Source organism: Ovis aries, chromosome 13, assembly GCF_016772045.2.
Source record: "Ovis aries strain OAR_USU_Benz2616 breed Rambouillet chromosome 13, ARS-UI_Ramb_v3.0, whole genome shotgun sequence".
NCBI lineage: Eukaryota > Metazoa > Chordata > Mammalia > Artiodactyla > Bovidae > Ovis > Ovis aries.
In genome coordinates, this window is record NC_056066.1 from 51,697,732 (window position 1) to 51,725,338 (window position 27,607).

Below are 27,607 nucleotides of genomic sequence, written 5' to 3' on the forward strand. Positions count from 1 at the left end.
ACAGAACATTTGTGTCGCTGAAGTGATGTTTCATGTGGTCCTTAGCCCTGTCCTGGCTATTGTAAGGCCTCAGGCCATGCTCCTGAGGGTCCCTCCAGCTTGACAAACCCGATTCCCAATAATAGCCAACATGTCCCATGTAAATAAGTGAGGGTTCGCATGAAGTACTTGGACAAGGCACTGGCAACACACTCCAGCACTCTTGCCTGGAAAATCCCATGGATGGAGGAGCCTGGTGGGCTGCAGTCCATGGGGTCGCTAGGAGTCGGACACGACTGAAGCGACTTAGCAGCAGCAGCAGCAGCATGAAATACCAAGAACACCTGGCACTGTGTGTGTGTGTGGCGGGGGGGGCGCACACGTTAATGTGGTACCCAGCTGTTAACATTTTTCCAAACTAGATGAGGATCAGATAATCATCCATCCATCACAAAGCTGACAAGCCCAAGTCAGAGAGGGGAAGCTGCACAGCTGCTCTGTGCTGAGATGAGCCCGAGAGCCCAGGACTTCCAGCTACACCCAGCTGTGGACTGCGTCACTCAGATTCCTTGCATCCACCCCTAGCAGAGCTGCCTTCAACTGGAAAGGCACCGCAGAGCCTGCCCCTGCCCATATCCGCATGCCTGCACCTGGGTGGGGCACTGACCCGACCCAGACCAAGGCCATCCAACCCCACACCCCTGGAAATAACTGGGGCTCCTTACGTCTGCTCGTATCCATCAGGCTGAAAGCAGGGGTCCCAGCCAAAGTCCCGACAGCCACGGGGCACCACAATCCGGCCCTGCCAAAGAAAAGGGGGCAGAGCTATGTCACTGGACATGGAGGAGATGCACTATGAGGAGGGCAGTAGCCAGTCTGAGTTTAGTTAATGAATCTGGATAAACCCTAGTTACTCATATTATTTCAAGGGGTCCATGGTGCCAGCAAATGTTTGCTGAACACACAAAAAATGCAGAGCAGGAGAACTCGCTCCCCACAGACAGGGAGGAACCACATGCTTGATCAGGTGACCGATACCCCTGGGACCAGCCTCCCTCTCTAAAGGTTTGGCAAACTGACCTCACTGAAGAAGAGTCAATTCTGAAAAACTAACAGAAAACATTTTCCCCTAAGTGGATGTTTGAGGGTCCTAAACTTTGCCGACAAACCCTGTATCTCCTACTATTACTACACTTATCAAAATACAAAGACGGCTCTAACAAATAACAAAATAGCACAATGTTCAACTCAATAATAGCTCAATAAATACTGGCTGTAATAGGCAAATTACAAAAGGAAAATTTTACAAAGAGAACCAGTGTCATGAGATATCAGGTTACCTTGGGAATTAAAAAAAAAAAAAAAACCAAAACATAAAAATACAAGGGATGCAAATCAGCCACATACATTCCGAGTCCTTTAGACCAAAGGCAAATTCTGTTTTTGCTAATGGGGAGCTGTGTGACCGAGGCCAGTTACTGAATCACCCTGAACTTCACCCACGCGACAAATGTATTTTGAACACCTTATTGAGGCAGGTATTGTTTTCAGCACCAGGATCCAAGAAAGCCTTAGCCTTGCCTTCACAGAATGGATCTCTTCAGCAAAACAAGCACTGCATCAGTAAACAAATTAATGATTACCAAAACATTAAAGGGTAAAAACTGGGAGCCGGGCTCAAGGATAACAGGTTGGGGAGTTCAGGGAAGGCCTGAGTGAAGATGGGACACTCTGACCACATAAAGGGCTAGGGCAGGAACATTCTAGGTGGAGGACAGAGCTGTGCCAAGGTTCTGAGATGGAGAAGGGCCTAGCACACACCCTGCTGAAAGGACTATGTGGTTGGGGTTTAGAGAGCATGGGTGAGAACAGGATAAGTAGAAACAAGGCTACCTCGTTTAAAGTAAGGGCTGCCAAACAATAAAGTACAAAACAACAAAGCCAAAGCTGGGGAGACCACAGGGAATGGTGCGATGGTAGTGATCAGGCCCACTCAGCAGCAGAGCAGCTACTCAGTCACAGTGCAGGAAGCTGAGCCCGGGGCTGGTCAAACTTTCAATTTCTGACCGAACATTTCTGTGAGAGTAGCAGATACTATAACCAACTTTTAAAATGTCACCAGGCAATACAATCTAGTCATCCCATTTGTGGATATATATCCAAAAGAACTGAAAATGGGATGTTGAAGAAATATTTGCACACCCATGTTCACAGCAGCGTTATGAGCCAAAATATGGAAGCCATTCAAGTGTTCAGCAACAAATACAGACAAACCTCAGAGATATTGTGGGTTCAGTTCCAGACCACTGTAATAAAGCAATTATCACAATAAACCAAGTGGCATGAATGTTTTGGTTTCCTACTGCATATAAAAGTATGCAATAGCATTATGCCTTAAAAACAATGCTTGTTTTTGTTGTTCAGGCACTAAGCCACGTCTCACTCTTTGCGACCCTGTGGACTGCAGCACACTAGGCTCCTCTGCCCTCCACTATGTTCCAGAATTTGCTCAAATTCATGTCCACTGAGCCTGAGATATTATCTAACCTTCTCATCCCAGTAGCACATTGGATACTTTCTGACCTGAGGGGGGCTCATCTTCTGGTATCATATCTTTTTGCCTTTTCATACTGTTCATGGGGTTCTTGTGGCAAGAATACTGAAGTGGATTGCCATTTCCTCCTCCAGTGGACTACAATTTGTCAGAACTCTTCACTATGACCTGTCTGTCTTGGGTGGCCCCAGACTCAGACTCATTGAGTTACACAAGCCCCTTTACCATGACAAGGCTGTGATCCATGAAGGGAAAATAAAAAACATAAATATCTTAATTAAAAAACACTTTATTGCTAAAAAATGCTAGCCATCATCTGATAGTGCAGGGTTGCCACAAACTTTCAATTTGTAAATACAGTATCTTCAAAGCTCAATAAAACAAGATATGCTTGTAAATAGATAAAAGTGGTACATACATACAATGGAATATTATTCAGCCTTAAAAAAGGAGATCCTGTCACACGCTACAACATGGATGAAATGAAGACATTATGCTAAGTGAAATACGACCATCACACAAAAACAAACACTGCAGGACTCCACTTATATGATGTGTCTGAGGTAGCTGAACTCAGAAACAGAGGGTAGTATGGTGCTTACCAGGTGCTGGGGAGAAGAGAGGAAGTGAAGTAAAGTGAAATGAAGTTAAAGTCACTCAGTCATGTCCAGCTCTTTGCGACCACATGGACTGTAGTCTGCTAGGCTCCTCTGTCCATGGGATTCTCCAAGCAAGATACTGGAGTGGGTTTCCGTTCCCTTCTCCAGGGGATCTTCCCAATCCAGGGATCGAACCCAGGTCTCCTGCATTGCAGGCAGATTCTTTACCATATGAGCCACCAGGGAAGCCCAGAAGAGAGGAAGATGGACTGTTATTCAATGGGCATAGTTTCAATTTTGCAAGATGAGAAATTTCTAGAGATCTGTTGCACAATAGTGTACACTACTATACACTTAAAAATGGTGAAGATGATAATTTCTGAAACCTGTTTTTTACCACAAGAACTGAACATCTCATCAGGGAGGCTTCCCTGATGGCTTAGTGGTAAAGAATCTGCCCGCGAATGCAGGAGATGTGGGTTTGAACCCTGGGTTGGGAAGATTCCCTGGAAGAGGAAATGGCAACACACTCCAGTATTCTTGTCTGGGAAAACCCATGGACAGAGCCTGACGGGCTACAGTCTATGGGGTTGCAAAAGCATCAGACACAACTTAGATGGAGCCACTGGTGTAGGGCTATATGGGCTATAGTGAGACTCTGGATTTTATTCTGAGCAGAGGACAAAGCAGAGAAGTGATATGTCTGAAGGTAAACCCTGCCATAGGGAGGGAATGAATAGGGTGAGGTGGGGGCGGGGCGGGAAGCCCAGAACAGAGGGTGGTTTGGCCTGAGAGAAGCAGCTGAACCTATGGTCTGATCAGTAAGCCAGGAGACACTGAAGGGCACCTCGGAAAGGAATGAGGTGGGGGGAGAGGAAGATTCTATATGAACATAAAAACCTGGAAAGGCTGTGAGATGGTCAAGGGAAGCTGTTGCACAGCAGTGTGATAGGGAGATTCAAGCTTGAAGAAGCCTGAACCGCAGATGCAGCTCTAGGAGTTGTCATCTTCAGTTCCCACATCTGCTTCTCAGGGGAGCATACAGTGCACAGCTCTGGGTATACCAGGCTCCGAAAGCTGTGAGCCATGTATGTTTCCAAACATCAGACTCAGGGGGCCGTAAGTTTCAGGACCGACAGCATTTCGAGCTGCGGTATCTAGGGGTGTGACCATCCCACCAGATGGCACCGCGGGGGCTCACAGCGCCCTCTGGTGGTATGCAGGAAAACGAGCATGGGTACGTACCATTGTCCGGCCCCTGAAGAGGCGTATGGGCTCGTTTGGGTCCCCAGTGCTGAATGCGAACGTGCAGAGTGCATAGGCAGACTTGTCTTGGAACCCCTCCAGGAGTTGGTGGAGACCTGAGGGAAGGTGCAATGAGGGCTCAGCACACTCTGCTGCCAAGCCCCAGGCCCAACTCCCCACCCAAGGAGCTCAGCTCGGGCAGGGGAGTTATATACTTGATCAAATAGGCCCTGTGCTGATAACCCAGGAAGCTGGGCTATGGGGATGCAGAATAAGGGTTCTACCACTGTGGATTCCAGGGTGTGGGATTGGGACCAGGAGGAGAAGCAAGGTGTCCTCCTTTCCACCCCCTGCTGACAACGACAGCAAGTGGTGGGGCCAATCCTCTCAGGGCCAGAATCTCCAGTTGCCCCTCAGTCTCAAAGCTCTCACCACCACCACCAGCCCCATCTACTCTTCCCACATCTCAGTGCTCCCTAGAGCTAGGTTTATAGGGAAAGTGTGAGCGTTGATTATAGATGAGCATTGATTATAACAGAGGCCTTGAAGGGGACAGAACCTGAGACTCCTGATTACTAACTGGAGCTCCTCCCCCAGAACCCACAGATTTCTTAATTCCAAACACAACAAAAGAAAGAGACAAATGGGGATAATACCTTCAGGCTTTAACTTCTCCAGAAACCACTTTCTGCAAGAGAAATAAAGGTAAGACAGACACCACAAATGGATGGATGTTCCTACCACCTTCTTTCCAGGCTGCATCCCCCAGGGATTAAAGTTCTGAGAGAGTCAAGGAGAAAAGATAAAGAATGTCTCAACTCAAAATGAAGGGAAATAATCCAACAGGAAAAAGGAGATGGAGACAAACAGGCAATGCACAGAAGAATCGATAAACCAATGAAGACCTCAACTTCACTGCTAATTAGGGAAATACAAATTAAAATTGCATGTGATAACATTTCCTACTCACCCACTAAAATACTAAGTCACGAAACAGTGCTGGTAAGAATACGGAGCATGTGTAGGGGTGCTACTATGCTGGCAGACAAATTACAGTCCAAAAGTTAAAGATACAGTTAACCCTTGAACTACATGATTTGAACTGCCAAAGTTCACTCATATGTGGATATTGTTCAATAGTCAATACTACAGTAATACATGGCTGAATCCATGGATATGGAAGGCAAACTCTTAAGTTATACGTAGGTTAACCCCAAGTTGTTCACAGATCAACTTTATACATAACCAAGACCCAACAAACCAGGGTATGTGTACCCTGTGTGTGCCCTCGCTCAGTCATATCTGACTCTTTGGGACCTCATGGACTGTCACCCACCAGTCTCCTCTATCCATGGAATTTTCCAGGCAAGAATCCTGGAGTGGGTAGCCATTTCCTTCTCCAGGGGATCTTCCTGACCCAGGGATCGAACTCACATCTCTTGAGTCTCCAGCATTGGCAGGGAGGTTCTTTACCACTAGCACCACCTGGGAAGCCTGAAGGGGGGTCCAGGACACTGGACAGATGAAAGGAAATCCATCTGCAGATCTCAACTTCCTTATTTCCTCTTTCCTGAAACTGACCTGCCCAAGAATTACCTCTCCAATGGGTGAGTTCCCCTTGCCCATCTCCACTTACACACATTCTCACACTTAACAAAAGAAAGGCATGCCTCTCCCCCATCTCTAATCCTTCCTCAACAATCTGACATACTGGTGTTGACACCAAGACAGGGAATGACCTGCAATATCAAGTAACCAATCAAAGGGGTGGGATATCACTCACATGTAGGGGCCAGGGAGGCCTCCAAGGGCGTTGAAGCACAGACAGGTGTCCTCCACCAGTACAGGGCCCTGCACCTGCAGCACAAGGACATACAGCCCTGAGACCCGGGCCCACCAGCAGGCCACACCTCCCTTCTGAATTCTCAGGCCACCCAGGCCAGGGCCATACCCACAGCTAGCTGGGATGTGCTACAGCAGCAGACCTGGGCAACAGCCCTGGGCTAATCTCTTATCTCCTTCTTATCTGATTTAGAGACAGGGACAACAAAGCCTCGGCAGGTTGTAAAGCTTGTACAATGACAGGAGAGCTGGGATTACACTCAAGCAGCCTGACTCTTTACAAGGTGCTCCTTCTCAGTTCCAGAGAGATGAGTGAGTGCAGGGTGGATGTGTGTGGGGAGAATGCAGGGGATGGAATGAATGCGCCACAGAAATGGGAAGAGAAAATTGTGTGTGTGTGCGTGTGGTCATCTTAGGGGGATACTACGCAGTTAGTAACTGACTCCAGCCTGATTAGACATGGAAAGGTCTTTCAAGTCATAATAAACTGTGCCCACCGTATTCTCTACCCATCCCCAGCAGGCACAGACCCCAGGAGCCACCAGGACAAGAGGAGCAAGGACAGGACACGAGTGGAGCAAGCACCTGGCGAGCTGCCTCCTGACACTTGCGAATGGAAATCTCATCAGGCTCTCCTTGGTACTCTGGCACTTGTGAGGGAAACAGACACATAATCAGGCCACGGGAGTTAGAGAAATTGAATCATCTTTTAAAAATAAAACTAAACAGAGACATACGGTCAATTTTCTGCGCCACCAAAGTGCACGGAAATTTATCTCCTAGAATCTGAATGACCTGTTCCAAAATGAAAGAACATATATCAGCACTTAATGATTCCCCATTACTGCACAAGCTGTCACCCACCTTTCTCATTAGGTAACTCTCCTGTCAGTTCCCTAAAGTTCAAAGTCAGGTCCACGAGCTTCAACTCTAGCCCTCAGGGTCCCACTCCAGCAGGTCAGCTCCCTCATCTTCTCATTCTCTGATCCCTCCCTCCTACTTCAGGTCTCTGTTCATGCTAACCACCATCTAGAACACCCTCTTCCCTTCTCAATGCTCCCAGAACCTATTCTTTAAGCCAGGAATTTTCCTATTGGGGTTACCTGGAATTCAGGAGGATCTACCCAGAACTTGGATAGAAAAAAAAAAAAAAACCTCTCTATTTTCATTAACCCTGAGCTGAAATTTAGCATCTCTTTCAATGGTGAATATAGAAAACAAACATATAGCATCAGCAGTTCCCATGACATTTAAATCTACTAAAATCAAAGATGTTGTCATATCCCTTTACAGTTCTAGCAGATAATCTCAAAATACCATTTACAACCTTCACTATTTTTAAATTATGATAATAACACAAAATGATACATTGAATTCTTTTATGCATGAACAAAAAATATGTAACTAGATCACAGATATTTATATTTTGAGAACTGGAAATCAATAGAATTGATTTCCTTTGTGGTGGTGATTTTGTCACTAAGTCATGTCTGTTTATTTGCAACCCCATGGACTGCAGCCCACCAGACTCCTCTGTCCGTGGGATTTCCCAGAAAATCCCCTTTTCTGCAGGGGATCTTCCCAACCCAGGGATTGAACCCACATCTACTGTATTGCAGGTGGATTCTTTACTGTTGAGCCACCAGCAATTCCCCTGATTTCCTTGGTAATCCCATGTATCTGTTCATTTCCAAGGCAAACCATTCAATATCACAGTAATCCAAGTCTATGCCCCAACCAGTAACACTGAAGAAGCTGGATGGTTCTACAAAGACCTACAAGACCTCCTAGAAGTAACATCCAAAAAAGATGTCCTTTTCATTATAGGGGACTGGAATGCAAAAGTAGGAAGTCAAGAAACACCTGGAGTAACAGGCAAATTTGGCCTTGGAGTACAGAATGAAGCAGGGCAAAGGCTAATAGAGTTCTGCCAAGAGAACGCACTGGTCATAGCAAACACCCTCTTCCAACAACACAAGAGAAGACTCTACACATGGACATCACCAGATGGTCAACACCAAAATCAGATTAATTATATCCTTTGCAGCCAAAGATGGAGAAGCTCTACACAGTCAGCAAAAACAAGACCGGGAGCGGACTGTGGCTCAGACCATGAACTCCTTATTGCCAAATTCAGACTGAAATTGAACAAAGTGGGGAAAACCACTAGACCATTCAGGTATGACCTAAATCAAATCCTTTATGACTATACAGTGGAAGTGAGAAATAGATTTAACGGACTAGATCTGATAGAGTGCCTGATGAACTATGGACGGAGGTTCATGACATTGTACAGGAGACAGGATCAAGACCATCCCCAAGAAAAAGAAATGCAAAAAAGCAAAATGGCTGTCTGAGGAGGCCGTACAAATAGCTGTAAAAAGAAGGGAAGAGAAAAGGAAAGATATACCTATTTGAATGCAGAGTTCCAAAGAATAGCAAGGAGAGATAAGAAAGCCTTCCTCAGCAATCAATGCAAAGAAATAGAGGAAAACAATAGAATGGGAAAGACTAGAGATCTTTTCAAGAAAATTAGAGATACCAAGGGAACATTTCGTGCAAAGATGGGCTCAATAAATGACAGAAATGGTATGGACCTAACAGAAGCAGAAGATATTAAGAAGAGGTGGCAAGAATACACAGAAGAACTATAAAAAAAAGATCTTCACCACCCAGATAATCATGAGGATGTGATCACTCACACTCACCTAGAGCCAGAAATCCTGGAATGTGAAGTCAGGTGGGCCTTCAGAAGCATCACTACGAATAAAACTAGAGGAGGTGATGGAATTCCAGTTGAGCTGTTTCAAACCCTAAAAGATGATGGTGTGAAAGTGCTGCACTCAATATGCCAACAAAATTGGAAAACTCAGCAGTGGCCACAGGACTGGAAAAGGTCAGTTTTTATTCTAGTCCCAAAAAAAGGCAATGCCAAAGAATGCTCAAACTACAGCACAATTGCACTCATCTCACATGCTAGTAAAGTAATGCTCAAAATTCTCCAAGCCAGGCTTCAGCAATATGTGAACCGTGAACTTCCAGATGTTCAAGCTGGTTTTAGAAAAGGCAGAGGAACCAGAGATCAAATTGCCAACATCTGCTGGATCATCGAAAATACAAGAGTTTCAGAAAAACATCTATTTCTGCTTTATTGACTATGCCAAAGCCTTTGACTAGGTGGATCACAATAAACTGTGGAAAATTCTGAGAGAGATGGGAATCCCAGACCACCTGACCTGCCTCTTGAGAAACCTATATGCAGGTCAGGAAGCAACAGTTAGAACAGGACACGGAACAACAGACTGGTCCCAATTACGAAAAGGAGTACGTCAAGGCAATATATTGTCACCCTGCTTATTTAACTTATATGCAGAGTACATCATGAGAAACACTGGCATGGAGGAAGCAGAAGCTGGAATCAAGATTGCAGGGAGAAATATCAATAACCTCAGATATGCAGATGACACCACTCTATGGCAGAAAGGGAAGAGGAACTAAAGAGGCTCTTGATAAAGGTGAAAGAGAAGAGTGAAAAAGCTGGCTTAAAACTCAACATTCAGAAAACTATGATCATAGCATCACTGGTCCCATCGCTTCATGGCAAATAAATGGGAAAACAGTGGAAACAGTGGCTGACTTTATTTTTCTGGGCTCCAAAATCACTGCAGATGGCGACTGCAGCCATGAAATTAAAAGACGCTTACTCCTTGGAAGCAAAGTTATGACCAACTTAGACAGCATATTCAAAAGCAGAGACATTACTTGGCCAACAAAGGTGCATCTAGTCAAGGCTATGGTTTTTCCAGTAGTCATGCATGGATGTGAGAGGTGGACTAGAAAGAAACCTGAGCACCAAAGAACTGATGCTTTTGAACTGTGGTGTTGAAGACTCTTGAGAGTCCCTTGGACTGCAAGGAGATCTAACCAGTCCATCCTAAAGGAGATCAGGCCTGGATGTTCATTGGAGGGACTGATGTTAAAGCTGAAACTCCAATACTTTGGCCACCTGATGCGGAGAGCTGACTCATTGGAAAAGACCCTGATGCTGGGAGGGATTAGGGGCAGGAGGAGAAGGGGATGACAGAGGATGAGATGGTTGGATGGCATCATCGACTCGATGGACATGGGTTTGGGTGGACTCCAGATGTTGGTGATGGACAGGGAAGCCTGGTGTGCAGCAGTTCATGGGGTCACAAACAGTCGGACATGACTGAGCGACTAAACTGAACTGAAAAATATTTTCCTGAGAAAGGTTCTATAGGCATCATCATTCTGCCAATGGGATAATAAGTTAAAACTCTCTTATTTTAGACCAACTTCAAGTCCATCTTCTCCAGTGAGCCTCCTCTGGCCACTCCAGTCTGTTCTTTTTTTTTTTTTTTTTGGCCATGCCATGTGGCTTGTGGGATCTCAGTCACCCCACCAGAGATCTAACCAGAATCCCAGCAGTGAGAGCTTGAATCCTAGCCACTGGACCCTCAGGGAATTCCCTCCTGCCTCTTTAAATGTGGGAGGTCCACATTCTCAACCATAAGTACAGATGGGCTTGGGAGCTGGCAGCCACCATCTTGCATGGCGCTCTGTTCAGGGTGGCACTGCCTGTCTGACTGGTCTGGCCTCAGGATCCCAAACCTTTTCTCAGCCCTTCTGAGAAGTCCACTCTGAAATGGCACAGACGTGCCATCAGTCCTTGTGCTGTAGATAAATGAAGGGTCCCCTAATGACTGCACCCCACTGATCTGCCTCAGATATCGAGTGGATGTCATCCTGATTCCCCACACATGACCCATCTCCCTAGCCATGGCTGATGGGGCAGGGACAAACCTTTGATCCAAGCAAGGCCAATCAGAGCTGATGTCTGGCAGAAGTCTCACTGCCTCCTCCACCAGGAGGGGAAATGCAGAAAGACCTCAAAATGAAAAGCGATGAGCATCCAGAGAGAACTAGAAGGACAAATAAACCCCTCTTGAGGGACTCCTAAGAAAGACTCCTGAAGTCCTGTGTAACAGCACACTATTGAATTCCCAAGATAGTCACCTGACGGTTTACATAAGCTGTGTCTCTTTACTATTTGCAGCCAAAGAGGTTCCATCAACCCCCAGAATCCTTACAGCTAGCTACAAAGTCAGTAGACAAGAACTTTGATCCACAGCCTCGCTCACACCTCTCCTTTCCTCTGTGAAACAGGCCTCTTGCATTATCCCATTTCAAAGATGGCACAAAGAGGCTGGGAGACTGAGGACACTTCTGGACTGTAGGGGGGCGTGAACGGCTCGGCTTGGATGCCTGGCTCCACACCCTGTCCCGTTCCTGACAACCCCAGGCCAGAAGCGGTGCTTGAATCAACTCCAGAGGGGTGTCGGAGTCCTGGTTTGGGAACCAGCTTAAGAGATAACCTTTGGGACAAGTGCTAAGGACTTCAGCACTTAGCTCCCGAAGCCCCTCAGCTCACAAGTCCTGTGCCGGGATTTGTTAAAGCCCTTATTTTATTGAGCACAACCCCGGGTCGCCCCCACTCCGCAAACGTTCGGGTCCCACTCCGCGCGGCACTACCCCCTTACAGATCCCACCGATCCCTCCCCGTCCGACTCCGTTCCGCGTCCGCTGCTCCACCCGCTTGCTTCGCTCCGCCTGGAAGCCTCTTCCGCCTTCTCCCCAGCCAGCCTTGCCACACACTACCCTTTCACCGCCTCCTAGTCGGCCTCCGCCACCCTCCCGTCACCTCCTCCAGCTTTTTGGCGTTCCCTGTAACAAACACGATCTTCTTCCCGGCCAAGGAGGCCGCCATGGTGATCCCCAGCTACCCGGCAGGGCCACCGGAAGTCCTTCTGCTCCGAGTCGCAGGCACTTCCGACTACCGGCGGAAGGGGATAATGCGGTTTACGACCTGTGGTCCCAGGAAGGCATCCTGTGGTTTGTGTTGCGTGGCCAGGGCTGCGGCGGCGACGGTGGCAACAGTCACAGCCTGGGCACCTTTGGGCAGGAACGTCTCTCTGGGCATCCAGAATCCTTGCTCAGACCCCCTTTTCTGGATGAGCAGCCTGGGGCCCCCGAGGGCTAGAAGGGAGGAGAAGGGCTTGCCCTCCCTTATCGGAATTGCTCGGGCCTAACGGACACTGGAGGTTGACTAGCCCCTCCCGCCAAAGCCAGAAGAGACTATTTCTAACCACCTGCCCCACTCCTGTTTTCACCCATCTCTGGGACAGGGGCACCGAGGAAGCAAAGAAACCCTTCGTGCCTACCTCGAGGCCTGTGATGAACTGCCTAGGCTCTGGACGATTCGCCTTCACTGCCGGCACCTCTAAAGCTGTCTCTCAGAACTGTTTCCTTCAGGACAAGGGCTCTCAAACCTGGGTCTTTATCCTGACCTCATCTTCAGCCCGGCTTCATTAGCTCCGCCTTGCCTGCCAGCTCTGAACTACCTGACTGTGATTTTAAACTTTGCATAGCCTTAATCTAGCTCCGTCTTTTCACCCATGTCCCAGACTTGGAACTTCAGTATTTAAACTCCTTTATTACAACATCCCTCCAGTCCCTTAAATCCGTCTTTCCTTCTCAGCCAATTCTTTTCATCCCCAACACAGCAAAGAGTAGGAAGTGGCCCAGAAGACCCGCCTTGCGATAGGCCTTGACCCACTACTGACACTCACACTGGGCCGTGTCTCTCCTTCATGGGGCAGATTCAGGGCCAGCTCTACTTCTGGTGAGGCAGCTCCTGTCAGGAGCATCATGGGAAGTCTGAAGAGCTGGAAATACTTGGATGAACTATTCTGTTTATTGTTAAAGACATCTGATCATCTCGATTATCAGATTTTTTTTTTTACACGCCAGAATTTGTCCTTGGAGAACATATATATTTAAACCCTTTGCTCAATGACTGCCATAGTGGGAATATTGCACAGGCCAAAAGGCATTACTGTGTCCTAACACAGGTCCTGGAATTTCCCATTCTACCATATGATCCCTTCCTACTGGGTGATTTTCCAATCTCTTTGGAGTTGACATAGGAAGTAGTGGGTTAGATCAGGAAGTGGTGCCCTTGGTCTAGGTCATGTGTCTTTCTCATGAAGTCATGGTGAATCTTCAGGCATGTGAAGATGGTTCACAAAAGAGGTTCACCTCAGCAAAGCTGACCTCCTGACAGGCTAGAAAGAGCTTTCCAGGGAAAGTATAAGCACCTATACTGTACCACCTGAGTATAGGCACCTGGTGTACCACAGACAAGAACCACATGGTATGGTTGGTATGGTCAGCACAAAGACAGTCAGAGCCCTGGAGGCTGAGAGAACCACCTAGGTTGGTTGAGGGCTCCTCAGCAAGATGTGGGAGTACTGGAAGTGGGTTTTCACTCTTAGAGTGAGCTAGACCTCACTCTAAATCTGATGGCCTTGGGGGAATTCCCTGGTGGTCTAGTGGTTCAGTTCAGTTCAGTTCAGTCGCTCAGTCGTGTCCAACTCTGCGACCCCATGAATCGCAGCACGCCAGGCCTCCCCATCCATCACCAACCCCCAGACTCTGCTTTCATTGTTGAGGATATGGGAACTAAGATCCTGCAAACCAATCAAGCAGTCAATCAACCTGAAGGTCTCTGAGCCCAAGAACTTGGTGAGGAGGGAGGAGATATGTGAATATCAAAAACTGTATGAAGAAGTTTGTGTATGTGTGATCTTTAATCAGGATCCCTGGTTGCAAGTGACAGAAATCTTCTTAGGCAACAAGAAGACAAAACAGAGACATAGTGATTGCTTTACCTAACTGATGATCCAACATATAAATAGGTTCTTTGTTGTTCTGAACAGAAATGAAAGGGATTGCATTACTCCTTAAATAGACTTTGCTAGAATTAAAATGTGAATTTTTATTTCTTTAGCTAGGATTATGATGGAATAATCTCTTTGGAACTGCACTTCCCTCATTGTGGAGGAAACTAAGTTAAGTGAAAAAGGACAATTCTTGCCTTCAAAGGAGATTATCAGGTCCTATTAATTCTACCTCTGAAATAGTTCCTTTTATTTATTTTTTTAGTATTTGAATGGTTGCACGCATGCTTTTTTTAAACATTTATTTTTATTTGGCTGCACCAGGTCTTAGTTTCAGTTGTGGCATATGGGATCTTTCGTTGTGGGAAGTGGGCACTAGTTCCCTGACCAAGGATTGAACCCTGACCCCTTGCATTGGAAGTGCCCCCTCTTACCCACTGAGGAAGTCCCTCTGGTATTGTTTACTGTTTTGAAAATAGACATTGGTTCAATCCTTAGTCTGGGAACTGAAAATCCCAAGAGCTGTGAGCCAAACCAGAAAAAAAAACTCCTAAAACAGAAAGTATACATATATACACACACACACATGACTGAGTCAATGTGCTGTACAGCAGATTGATTAAGAAAAAAAATTAGGGTCTCTCCATTTAGTGAGGCCAGGGCGGGGCCGAGAGGTGGGCGGGGTCTAGATAGGAAATAGGAGGGGCCAGATGGGCGTTGGGCGGGGCCTGGGAGATCCCGGGTTTCAGGGTGAACGCGCAGGTTCCACCTGGAAGTCAACGTCATGGTGTCCCCCGTGGTGTACTTGGTGGTGGCGGCCCTGCTTGTCGGGCTTATTCTGTTCCTGACTCGCAGCCGGGGTCGGGCGGCAGCAGGTAGGAGATGCCGCCGCGCCAGGGCCGCTGGGGCCGCGCGTCCTCTTATCTCAGCCTCTGTAGGCCTTGGAGCCGCGGCTTATGCGCATGCGCGGACTTGCCAGGCGCCGCTGACCAGATCTCCGCGCCTTCCGGCTCCCGCAGGCCGCACGCCTGTGCATGCGTGCGCAAAGCGGCGACCATCAGGGCGCCGCAGTGCAGATGTCAGCTCGCGGACCGAGTGGCAGGGTCCCTACACCTTTTTCCTGGCCCCCAAAGAGAGCGTGCCTCTCATCTCCTCATCTCCTCCTCCCTGAGGGCCAGCCCTTGGCAGACACTACCATCCTTCAGCCGGGCAGCCCCCCCTGCGTCCGTTGAGGGATCTACAGAGGTTTCCCATCCCTGCCAGGCCGGCTCCAGAGCAGCTGATGAGAAGGGGGCCACTAAGTGTTTTCTACCTACCTGCGAGCAGAAAAGAGTATGAGGTGACTCCAGGAAGCTCTCTCCTTACCCCTCAAGAACGTTCACCCATGTGTTAACGCACCCTCCTTGTTTTGCACCCCGCCGGGAAGACCGTGTCAGCTGCCCAGGGCACGTAACAGATACACCTGTCATCCTCCACCCTGGCCCCCTCCCCATCATTTCTTTATCGGCATAAGAGTTTGTGTATATGTCCCTCCCCTTCCTTGGGCCCACAAGCTTTTCGCAGCATCTGCCAGGGGCAGGGGACAGAGAGGCTGAGGTAAGGCAAATAGCCGACAAGTCTTCCTGGGAGGAGAGACTTCCCCGTTGGGTCTGCTCTCTGATTGGAGTTCCAGATAAAACCGTGGCAGGTGGTGTTAGGCAAAAGATTAATACAGTCCTGCTGTGGGCATTCATTCAGATGAGGCCTGGAGAGGTCAAGGTGGGCTTCTGGAAGAGGTAGAACAGCTCCATTTTGCAGGGTGGTAGTCTCCTGATGGGTCAGCTGAAAACATGGGGCCTTAAGAGGAAAGAAAGGTATCAACAGAGGTGGGAGGAAAGAAGTGCTCTTGCTGCATTGGACCAAGGTCAGGGTTTGGGTTATGAAAGACTCCACAGTCACGCTGAGAAATTAGGACTTTGTTGTGGCAGCAGGAGCTTGGAGGAAGTTGAGCAGAGGATGGTGAGGCTTCCAGGATGCTGTTCCCCCTGCCAAGAGGTGAGTTGGACTGCTAGAGAGAATCATGGTGCTTCACTTCCCTACAGCTGTCCAAGAGCCTTTGCACAATGAAGAGGTACCAGCAGTAGCAGGCCGAGTGACTCGGCCTCAGCCCCTAGAGCCCGAGGAGCAGAGAGCTACAGGCAGGCCCCGGCGCCGGAGAGACCTGGGCAGCCGCTTGCAGGCCCAGCGTCGAGCCCAGCGAGTGGCCTGGGCCGATGAGAATGAGGAGGAGCCCATCATCCAAGGTGAGAGGGGCCCAGCCTGGTGGAGAAGGGGCCTGGGTTAGAAGGTGAGGTGACCCCAAAGCTGGGCAAAAGAATGTGGTGTGAAGCCATAGTGTGGGAGGAATGTCTGGGAATCATTGGATCATAGGAGACACTTTGTTGTTGTTTAGTTGCTAAGTTGTGTCTGACTCTTTTGTGACTCAATGGAGTCCACTGTCCTGGGATTTCCCAGGCAAGAATACTGGAGTGGGTTACCATTTCCTCCTCCAGGGGATCTTCCCGACCCAGAGACCGAACCCACGTCTCTGCATTGGCAGGTGGATTCTTTACCACTGAGCTACCAGGGAAGCCCCTAGGGGAGACTTAGGACCCATCCTTTGTTGCCTGGGGACTAGCAGCTCTGGACCCTGATCCCTATTCCATTGGGCCAACCCCTTCTTCCCTCATTTTGGCTCTCAGTGTCCAAACAGGAGGGCAGGAATCTTTAGAATAACCTAGAGAATTCTTCAGTCCACTCCTTCTATCCCAGCACTCTTCCTTGTCAGGCACACTCATTCTCTGAGGGCTTCACTCAAGGACTCAAGTACCCTCTTTATGGCTATGTAGCGTCTAATGTTATCATCTGTATTCTTGCCCCATGGTTCCCTCACCCCTCTCCCAAACCTAACACACACACATTTCTGCATGGCAGAGGTGTTAAAAGGAGAGCTGGGCTAGTGGCATTTGCAAGTGAGAAAGGAAATCCCCCTTGAGGAGAGCAACAAGAGATAAGGTGAATATCATCCATCTTCTGTGGCCAGGACCTGACGTGTCTTTCTCTGACCATACTCAGCCCAAGAGGAAGAAGACATAGAGAAGCCAGTGGAAACTCACTTGTCAGGGAAAATTGGAGCCAAGAAACTACGGAAGCTGGAGGAGAAACAAGCACGAAAAGCCCAGCGTGAGGCAAGCAGGAGGGATGGGGTGCAGCTCTGAGAGGTGGGAAAGGGCCCTGCCTTCCATGTATCCTATGTAGCAGACCTTCCCCTCATTCTGGGTGGGTGTTTGATGCTTACCTGACTCCGTCTCCTGTAACCATGGTCTTTGGCCTGACCTGGCCTGTTTGGGAAGTGGGCAGGCTCTGACAGGAGGTGGAGATGTGCCAACTATGAAAGCCTTTCTCCAGGCAGAGGAGGCTGAGCGTGAGGAACGGAAACGCCTTGAGTCCCAGCGTGAAGCAGAGTGGAAGAAGGAGGAGGAACGGCTTCGCCTGGAGGAGGAGCAGAAGGTGAGCCAGGCCCCAGATGCTGACTTCTGTCTGCTGCCTGGGCAGCCTTGCTTCGTGTGTGTATGTGCGTGTGCATGCCCACGCACGCTCAGTGGTGTCCAAGTCTTTGTAACCCCATGGTCTGTAGGCCATCAGGCTCCTCTGTCCACGGAATTTTCTGGGAAAGAATACTGGAGCAGGTTGCCATTTCTTACTCCAAGGAATCTTCCCGATCAGACCCACATCTCTTGCGCATTAGCAGGTGAATTCTTTAGCACTAGCGCCACCTGGGAAGCCCTCTTGCTTCCCACGCCGCTTCCCTACACCTGCAGCCTAGGAGAGGGGCCGTGAGCCAGGTACAGGCCCCTGATTTATTTGTTCCTGTGTTCTGGGCACAGCTTCTCTAAAGCTGCTGCTGAAAAATAAGCCTGAAACCGAAATTTTGTGCATGTAATTTATTGAACACACCTGAAGCATTTGAAGAACGTTGAGACAGAGTGGCTAAAGCAGGGTAAGGAAGAAGGAAAGGGATCAGAGAGGTGAGGTGGGGTGGGGGGACTCTGAATCCTGAGGCCCTTTGGGCCACTAAAGAACATTGTAAGAGATGGTGGATCATATCTATAGCAGGTTCTGTTCTGGGCCTGGCATAGAGAAGATGCTTGGAGAATGGAGACCACTGCAGTAAGGGTGGTGAATCAGCCTTTGTTTGCCAGGTGCTTCCTTCCTTTTGAGAATCAGGTGCCCAGGAAGGGCACCACCATAAAGTTGTGGGGTATATAGAGTAAGAGCCTGGGCTGCCCAGCTGGGAAGACCCCATAGACTGGTACCTTTGGCCTCTGATTGGCCTTGTTATTCAGGGACACTGGATGTCCGGAAAGCCTGGCTCTGGATGCTGTGACAAATGGGCTGGAACACAGCAGAAGATTTCAGTCACTAAGTCATGTCCACCTCTGCGATCCTGTGGAGTGCAGCATGCCAGGTTCCTCTGTCCTCCACTGTCTCCCACAGTTTGCTCAAATTCATGTCCACTGAATCAGTGATGGTATCTAACCATCTCATTCTCTGCCGCCACCTTCTCCTTTTGTCTTCAATCTTTCCCGGCCTCAGGGTTTACCTTTCTGAATATTGATTCTAATAATGCACCTAAAGTGCATTCTGGGGCTCTTCTCCCCTACACCCCAATTCCCTTACTATCAACATCATACCTTACACCTTACTGTGGTATATTTCTTACAACTAATAATAATTCATTATTAAGTGAATTTGACACATTATCGGGATTTCATTAGTTTTCCCCAAGTATCCTTTTTCTTTTCCAGGGTCCCATCCAGGATACCACGTTACACTTAGTTGTCATGTCTCCTTAGGTTCCTCTGAGTTGTGGTAGTTTCTCAGACTTTCCTTGCTTTTGATGACCTTGACAGTTTTGAGAACTGTTGGGAAAGTGTTTTGTAAAATGTCCCTCTATTTGCATTTGGCTTATGTTACTGTCAAAGTTAGAATGGGGGTTATGGATTTCTGGGAGGAAGACCAGAGGTAGAGTGCCATCCTCAATGCAACATATCAAGGTTTCATGTTATCAACTTGGCTTATCACTTGTATGTTAACCTTGATCACCTGACCAAGATTATGTTTGCCAGATTTTCTCCACTTCTATGGTTTCTTGGAAACAAGCTACTGCACAGCCCACACTTAAGAAGTAGGGAATTATGCTCCATCTACTTAAGAGGAGAGTATGTACATGAAATATTTGAAATTCATTTGTACAGATTTATCTTTTCTTTATTTACTCAATTGTTTATTTGTATACATGGATTTAGGAATATCTATTTTACACTTTGTGTTATAATCCAAGTGCTATCTTTTTTTTGGCCGTGCCACATGGCTTGTGGAATCTTAGTTTCTCAATCAGGGACTGAACCCAGGCCTTCAGCAGTGAAAATGCAGAGTCCTAACCACCTGACTACCAGTGAAGTCCCATCCAATGCTATCTTATTTACTCTTTTGCTTAGATTGTTCTAGCTTTGGCTGCTGGGAGTGCTTTTAGTTGGCCCCTGTTTACCTTTGACATACCCTTATTGTTTTTCTTCTTTGAGTACTTTCTTACTTTGACTCTGAAAAATGTTCCAGGCTCATCCTGTGTATTCCATGTCACAGCTTTATCTTCATAGATAAAATCTATGAAGATAAAGATAGATCTTTAAGATAGATCTTTCTGAAAATTCTGGAAAATGGATTGGTTTGGGGCAACACTGTTGCACTAGGTGGTGGTGGATGGATCAAGCAGTTTTCCAGAAGTTAAAGAAAGAAGTGGTAGATGGAGCCTCATTTCTGACCAGGGCAGCTGGCCAGATAGCTGTAAGATTCGCTAAGCCAAGGGTTCAGGAGGAGTACCAGATGTGTGGGGAGTAGATCACAGGGTCTGTCTGGGACATCATCAATTTGAGGTGCCTGTGAGATAGCCCAGTGGGTGTGCCATGTGGGCAGTCGTGTGTTTGGGGAGAGCAATTTGTGTAGGGATACAACAGCACCAATCACTGCCACTCAGATACCCTTACTATTAACATCATACTTTACTGTGGTATATTTTTATACTAGTAATAATACATTATTAAGTGAATTTAACACATTATTGGGATTTCATTCGTTTTCCATTAGGGCATAATTGATGCTGTGGGCATAGTGAGGTAGCCCAGTGTGTGGAGGAGAGAGAAGGGACTGGCTGAGTGATGGAGGAGGTGGGAAGAATGACCCAAAAAACGGGGAAATCCAGGAGAGGGTAGGGTCTGAAAGCTGAGGGATGGAAGAGGAGATGGTAGGCTCTGCCCGAGGCCACTGAGAGGACCAGGGTATGAGGCCTGATGGTTGTCCCTTGGCTTTGGTGGGTAGAGGACATGGGTGAGGCCATAGCAGGACTTATTTTGGTGGAGCTGAGTGTGCAGAAGCCAGATTGGAGTGGGCTAGAGGGATGGTTGATTGATGGGAAATGGAACCTGAGTTTTGTTCACAAAGCTTGGACATGACAGGGCAGGATGTGGGAGGGGGTGGCTGGAGGATATTATAGGGCGTTCATGGCAGGATTTTCAGGGAGAGGGATGCTGAGCAGTATCTGGGAGGTGATAGAACTGATTGAGAAGAGGGATCGTGCTGTTTAGCTTAGGGGCCAGAGGGATCAAGGTCTTGAAGGAGCTCTGTCCCTGAGCTCTGTCTCTGGCCTCTGAGAGCAGCAAAGACCAAAACAGAGTAGGGTGGCCACTCTATCTGACTCTTGCCTCCTCTGTGTCCACAGGAAGAGGAGGAGAGGAAGGCCCAGGAGGAACAGGCCCAGCGGGAGCATGAAGAGTATCTGAAACTGAAGGAGACCTTCGTGGTGGAGGAGGAGGGTGTGGGCGAGACCATGACTGAGGAGCAGGTGGGTCCACCACCCCTGGGAAACGTTCCCTGAGCCCAGAAAGGCAGGACACCCCCATCTCAGACACCCCGTGGCTCCTCGGCTGCTTCCCTGGCCATCCAGTGAGAGGCGGGTGGGCATCAGAATCAGCAGGCTCTAGTGGCTGAGACCTTGTCTTTGGGAGAGGTGGTGCCTCGATCCCCTCCCCGAAGGAGGCTCTGCTGCTCGCCTAGGTGGTTGGACAGGCACTCAGCTGGGCAGGTGGGTAGGCATAGACCCTTGTGGCCCCTGCCAGGGGGACTCTCATCTTGATTTCTCTGCTTCTCTAGTCCCATAGCTTCCTGGCCGAATTCATCAACTACATTAAGGTAAGAAATGCAGAGCAGAACCTGGGTGTCAGCTGCTGCTGCTTGTATGTATGTTGGGTTCATCTTCAGGGCCTGGAGGGGTAGGCCCAAGCGGGGTCTGCACACATGTCACTCAAGCTTGTGCAGGAGTGGGCAGGTGGGCCTGCTAGGGTCCTGGCCAGGAAAGCCCCTTCTCCTCTGACCCCACAGGTGGGGAAGGACCTGATCTGTGTGGGAGGTACGAGCGCTTCCTCATGCTTGGGGTTTGACAGTTTCCCTGCTCTTCAGACCCCACGCTGAGTGAGTCATTGTGTTTTCAAGTTTCTTCACATGTGTTTTCTACCAGTTGTGTCATGCTGAGGAGAAGCCACATCCCCTGCCACGTGTTCCTGACAAGGAACTCGGGTCTTCCGCGGGATCCTGGAGGATGTTTCCTTCGGAATCTAGGGCAGGGTAGCAGGTGTGCCCCCTTCTGTCTGCAGCTGCAGTGCGGGCCTCCTGAATACCGCTCCGGTTGCATAAGTGTGTCCTGCTCTGCTTTGCTGCTAAGCAACTTCTCTCCCACAAAGGATGCGATGAGGGGAGAGGTTTTCAAGTGCAGCTCAGGGGTGCAGAGGCGGCTGAGGGAAGGAGTACAGAGGGAGCGGAGGCGGTGGTGGGGGTGGTACTAGGGGTGCCAAGGAGCCAAGGCTTGCATAATCCCCCCCATCTCTCCCAGAAGAGAGCAGGGTTTAGACACCTCCTAGCTGCAAGGGGCTAGGCTCACAGCCTAGGGGCTGGGGGTTCCTGAGAGGGAGAAGGCTCCCTCAGACTATGACCATTCCTTTCTCATAGAGTCCATTTTCCACCCTGGCACACTTGATTGAGGGCTGCAACCCTGGGCAGGATATGTTACACTCTCCTGCTGCTATTTGGAGCTCACTGTCCCCACCCACTCAGTGGGCAGCAACACAGCCCAGAGTCTCTCTTCCAGGAAGCCCTCCTGCATCAACTTCAGTCCCCGCCTCCACAAGGCAGAGACCTGAGAACCCCCAGGGCAGTTCCCATCCTTGCTCTCAGCAGCTCTCTGAAGGGGCCATTTTCTGGTGTTTTCCAAGCTCTTTTGGAGTTCAGTAAAAGTTTCTCCAGCTTATGCTAGCTGATTGTCCCAGAGCTCCTGTTGTAGGGAAAAGGAGAACTTTCAAAACTCAACCTAACCACCTTCCTCTTGGCTTAAGGAGATGGGCCCTTTCATCCTAGGGTTTCAGAACTAGAGGGACATTTCTGTGTGCAGCAGTTACATGAGGCTCAGCTGTAGTTTGATATTGTCGGTCCACTCTCCCTTCTGATTGGGTTGGGTTGGTTGATTGATTAGTTTTTCCAGACATACTTTTAGCACCAACAACCCCTCAGGTTTTCAGGGACCACTTGGGGTGACTCCATAATCCCACTCTGAGCTGTTGCTGGGAGCCCAGCACCCACTCTGCTTTGTAGGTAAAGGCCAGCTGGCCAGGTCACCTGGTACTTGCCTACACCGTGGCCCAACTGCCATTCACTTGCCTCCCTGCTTACATATTCAGTTTGGCATTTCGAACAGTCTCACGCCATCTGCAGCTGGGGAGGTGTCACCATGTCAGTCCTCCCCCAGCTCATTTGCTGTGGAAGATTCACAGAAATGCAGAAGATTGCCTTCTCACAAGTCATGTGCTCTTTGTTTTGAGGGAAACGGGGCAGATGCAGGTAGAGCCCAGCAGTGGACCCTCAGCTGCACCCCTTGGGAACTAAAGTTTCTTCTGAGGGTGTGAGGGAAGCTTGTGGGCACATGGCTGTGTGTGAAACTGGCTGGTGTTACTGACAGTTATCTTGAGGGCTCCTACAGTGTGAAGAGGATGGTGACAGGAAGTATGGGCATGTCAGTGTTGTCGTGATATTCGGGCTAGGGAACAGTGAGCAAAGGTGAGGCAAGACTAGCTGCCTAGGTCCTGGCTTATTGGGGCTATTTATCTGCTCTGTTCTCCCCATTCTCACCTTCTCCTTGGCAGGGCTGTGGGCCATGTCCTGTTCAACATTGCTTCTCCCACACCTTCTCAGTGCCTGGTCCTGGCAAGTTCTCAGCAAACACAAGTCCCAGAAAAGGTTTTTTTAAATAGCTTTTGGTGATTGTCATTCCTCCCCTTCATCTCTGTGGCGTTTCCTCTTCCAACCTGTCCAAGATATTAGAAAGACACCTCTGGTTGCAGAGGAGAAGCTGGCAGCTGTGCTTGGTTCTCCAGGTGTGTTTCTGTCTCAGGGTGGTCCACAAGCAGGGGAACAGGAGAGTTCATGAATGTGTATGTCTCTATATGGGTGATTGGGAGAGTATGTGAGTAGTGTGTGAGGGGAACAAGGCTCTCCCGTAGGATCTGCACAATGTGTGTCTAGCCACCCAGAGCAGAGCAGATCAGAACCAACTTCAGAGGGTTCCAGTGCTGAAAAGGATTTGCCCAAGCTCAGCCTTGCACCTTCTCCTCCCTTTGTTTGTAGCAGTCCAAGGTCGTGCTCTTGGAAGACCTGGCTTCCCAGGTGGGCCTACGTACTCAGGTAAGCCCTGCAAGGTGGCCTGTATGTGGAGTGCAGCCATGGAATATGTGTGGCTGTCAGAACAGGCCTCCCCTAAAGATGAAGAGTCTCAATGCCCCTTCCCCCCTACCCCCAACCAAGAGTGAGTATACTGTAGGAATCTCTTGTCACCCCAGGCATCCTGCCTTTATAACTAGTTGGAAAGCAGTCAGGGAGAAAAAAAGAAAAAGGTCTGAACCCCATCACTCCAGCAGCCCAAATCCAATTACCTAGACAGCTGTCCTACAACAGGCCATACCAGCCTCCTCAGCCAAATGTCACCACTTCTCTTCTGGTTGGAAGGGAGCCTCTTTTGGGGTAGGGGGTGGGGGGATCCTGCCAGACCCCAGGACCAGAGCCCCATCCCTCTAGGGCCCTCCAAAGGAGACACGTGGAGTCACATTGCAGGGTGCCCATGAGAAGGAGAGGAGAGGTTTAGTTGAGGTGGGAGGAAGGTTGTAGGTGCCTCTTCTGGGGGCGGCAGCGCCTGTCCCTACTCTGAGAACTGTTCTCCTCATAGGACACCATAAATCGCATCCAGGACCTGCTGGCTGAGGGGACTCTTACAGGTGAGAGGAGGACAGTGTCACTGCAGGCCTTGGCCTTGGGGAGCGTCTAGCCGTGTGGGGCTGCAAGGCTAGGATGAGCACCCCGGGTGGGGGAGCAGGGTACAAGGAGGGGCCCTGAGAAGGAGGATGCAGTTTAATGAGGAGGATCCCAAGGTCTGGTGATGGCTTTGGGTGACAGGACAAGCAAGGAAGCCTGATGTGACTCGCCAAAGTTGGATACAGCTGGGAAAGGCCAAGCAGGCAGACAGGAGGAGTGGGTGGGTCGCTGAGCATGTGGGGAGGGCTCAGCACCACAACCTGCATGTCCCCACAGGTGTTATTGACGACCGGGGCAAGTTCATCTACATAACCCCGGAGGAACTGGCTGCGGTGGCTAACTTCATCCGACAGCGGGGCCGGGTATCCATCACTGAGCTTGCCCAGGCCAGCAACTCCCTCATCGCCTGGGGCCGGGAGACCCCTGCTCAGGCCCCAGCCTGACCTAGGCCTTCCCTGTTGGACTGAGAGCTGGCATGGCCTACCTGGCCATACATCTTTGTTCCTTCTCACCATCTTGGGGCAGATGGAGTGTGGCCAGGCAGTTACAGATTAAAGGCCCAATAAGTACTTGTGAGCTTGGTGTGGCTTGGTGTGGCAGAAGGCCTGGCCTGGGGTGCCAGATGAGCTGGTGAAAATCTCATTTTGGAATTTATCTTGGGGGTGGGGGTGGGGTCCTTTGGAAACAGATGCAAGTTCCATTGTTATGAATGCATGCGTTCAAAAAAACCTGATCATTTACTCTGTTCCTTTGTGCTCTGCAAGCCCAGTCCCCAAGGTCTGGATGCGTTCTTACTCTCCACCCCCCTACCTTACCAGAGCCATAGAGAGATTCCTCTTGGGCCACATCTCCCCGAATTGAGGAAGGAGTTCTCACCATGAGAGCTCTTATGAAGAAGAGTTAATGAGAGGTGCCACAGATAAGAGTCCTAGAAAACATCAGCCTTAAGAGGGAGGGAAGGGAGGTCAGGGAGGAGAGAGGCTGGGCCAGCTGCTTGTGGGGCAGGGAGAAAGAAGGGAAGACCTACTTGAGCTGGATGGAATTGTGCAGTGGAGGGACCTTGCTTTATATAGGACTTCACATGAATTCAGTTCTACGTTCTTGACAAAAAGTTTGAAAGGTGTGGGCGATTCCACCCACTGGGGGATGTAAGGACCATATGTTCAGGAGTAGGTGTGAGATGGGAGATGTGTGTCTCCCATAGGGTCAGTCAGTGGTTCCTGTGGGCTGTTCAAGGCATGAGCTTCCTGCTGTGCTGAGGGTGAGGCATGTGTTTAAATGTGTATTTTTTATGCAACATGGCCCCTAAACACAACCACCTACTTAACTCTGGTGCCTGGTGGAGAAAGAGGCAGCTTTCTGTTCCAGTCCAGGAGGAAACTACCTACGTGGACGGTGATGGGGAGATAGGGCATCAGGCTCCCAGAACAGACCCTTCCTGAGGGATTATCAAGGGTGATTTTGACTCATTTGATTCTATAAGCAAAAACTATAGAACTTATATTCCAAGTGCAGCGGGACTCTGGTACTTCAGTCAGCGATGGGCTGAAAAGTGCTACCTGCATTGTTTGGAAGGCAAGTGGGAGCTCACAGTCTAGGAAGAAGGAAGAACTAGACATAGATAACCACAGTGTGAGAGAGAGAAAATCCAAGGGGAAGAGAGGAACTGGCTTACAGTCAGAGCAGTGGCTCTCAGCCCTAGTTGCTCATTAAAACCACCTGGGGAGCATACCCCACTCTCATGCCAGGCTGTACCCTGGACCAGTTCAGTCAGAATCTCTAAGGGTGGGCTCAGAGAGAATCAGTAAGAGATTCCAATGAGTAACCAAGGTTGAGAGCTGGTGGTGGAGGTGGGGTGGAAAGGCAGGCCGAAAAGTTGCAAGTAATTAAAATCCATAGTGGAGAGGGCTTCCATCCTTTCCCTCAGCTACTGCCATCCACATAATAAGACAGCGATGGCAGCCCCAGCCACTACATTCTATCCTCAGGACACTGCCCATAAGGTAGGAGTGTGAAAAAGGCATAACCCTTCCTCCTATCCCAGAAGTCTTCTAAGATTCTTTATGTTCCAACAGCTTAGTGTGGAGAAGAACCTGTAATCCTTTGTTCATTATTTAGTAATCAGTCTACTAGTCTAACAAATTTATTAAATGAATACTCTTCCAGACAGTAAGTGATTAGTGTTTCAACAACTAATAGATGAAAACTTCCAGGTTTAACCACTTAGACAAATTTTCATGCAAATATTAATTATTACTTAAATACTTCTAAGAATTTAAACTCCCCAAGTGAGTACAGTTGACCAACAACAGAATGTTGGGTGCACTGGCTGGCCCTCAGCACAGGCAAATATCTGCCTGTGTAACTTATGGCCAGTCCTCTGTCCAAAGTTCCTCCATATCTGTGGTTCTGCATCTGCAGGTTCAGTCAACCACAGATTGCGCTGCACCATAGTATTTATGCTGAAAAAAGTCGCCTCATAAGTGGATTCAAGCAGTTCAAACCCATTTTGTTCAAGGGCCAGCTGTATATGAAATTATTTTTAAATACTTTTATACCTTAAAAAGTAGACCAGACACACAACGGTTACATTACTGATCTGTACTTGCATTGCTAAAACTGATTATAAACATTTCAGTTCACTGGATTTACATTTGCTTATTCACTAGCTCTGTTTTTACTTATATTTTTTTCCGGAGGGTACAGTTTTCCCTTATCCTGAAGCACGAAGGTGATTATTTCAACTGGCGGAGGGTATAAATGACTGGAGGCTGGTGATTCAGAACCAGAGACCCATCTGAGTCCTCAACATGTTTTGTGGCTCCTCTTTCAAAGATTTTTCCTTTTCTGTCAGGAACTCTAGACTGATGGCTTCAACCAACCAGATAAGTTTTGGAGTTTGTAACCCCTAAATTACACAGTGCTGCTTGTGCTTCTTACAGGTGCCTCATCTTCACAGCCCAGCCCAACAGGTCTATTTTGAAAGCACTTTGCTCGCAGTAGAGTTTGGTTCTTTCACAGCTTTTCTTTCTGGGGCCTCATCATGCAGTAGATAGGGTCTTAGGTTGCTGACCAGAGATGGACCCTGCGCCCCTTGCAGTGGAAGTGCAGATTCTTAACCACTGGACCAGAGGGAAGTTCCATAGCATTTCTTTTTTAATGCACTTTCAAGGTGTATTGAAAAGCAGTGGTTGGAGAAC

At 48.8% G+C, this 27,607-nt stretch overlaps 2 protein-coding genes across 7 annotated transcripts in view; one reads left to right on the plus strand and one right to left on the minus strand.

Moving 5' to 3' along the window:
* Positions 1-12,049, minus strand: part of ITPA (inosine triphosphatase) — a 30,153-nt gene extending 18,104 nt beyond the window's left edge. For 2 of the 5 annotated variants that reach the window (XM_042229800.2, XM_004014369.6), the window contains exons 1-7: positions 11,942-12,049; positions 6,957-7,014; positions 6,805-6,869; positions 6,161-6,234; positions 5,034-5,065; positions 4,378-4,493; positions 705-781 (exon numbers count right to left, since the gene is read on the minus strand). In XM_042229800.2, coding sequence (XP_042085734.1) covers positions 705-781; positions 4,378-4,493; positions 5,034-5,065; positions 6,161-6,234; positions 6,805-6,869; positions 6,957-7,014; positions 11,942-12,007 — 488 coding nt within the window. In that variant the 5' untranslated portion in view covers positions 12,008-12,049. Of the gene's footprint in view, positions 1-704; positions 782-2,216; positions 2,286-4,377; positions 4,494-5,033; positions 5,158-6,160; positions 6,235-6,804; positions 6,870-6,956; positions 7,015-11,941 lie in introns of those variants that run through there. The other 3 variants (XM_042229799.2, XM_042229798.2, XM_060397633.1) reach the window with 2 other exon arrangements.
* Positions 12,050-14,702: 2,653 nt separating this feature from the next.
* DDRGK1 (DDRGK domain containing 1) lies at positions 14,703-24,976 on the plus strand. 2 transcript variants are annotated; one of them, XM_004014372.5, is made up of 9 exons: positions 14,703-14,854; positions 16,061-16,261; positions 17,073-17,185; positions 17,406-17,507; positions 20,776-20,898; positions 21,207-21,245; positions 23,727-23,783; positions 24,322-24,370; positions 24,684-24,976. In XM_004014372.5, the coding sequence occupies exons 1-9, from the start codon at positions 14,764-14,766 to the stop codon at positions 24,848-24,850; spliced, it is 942 nt and encodes a 313-aa protein (XP_004014421.1). In that variant the 5' UTR covers positions 14,703-14,763; the 3' UTR covers positions 24,851-24,976. The 2 variants fall into 2 exon arrangements, with proteins under 2 accessions (XP_004014421.1, XP_060253622.1); XM_060397639.1 differs by having other exon boundaries at positions 23,727-24,976.
* The last annotated feature ends 2,631 nt before the right edge of the window (positions 24,977-27,607 follow it).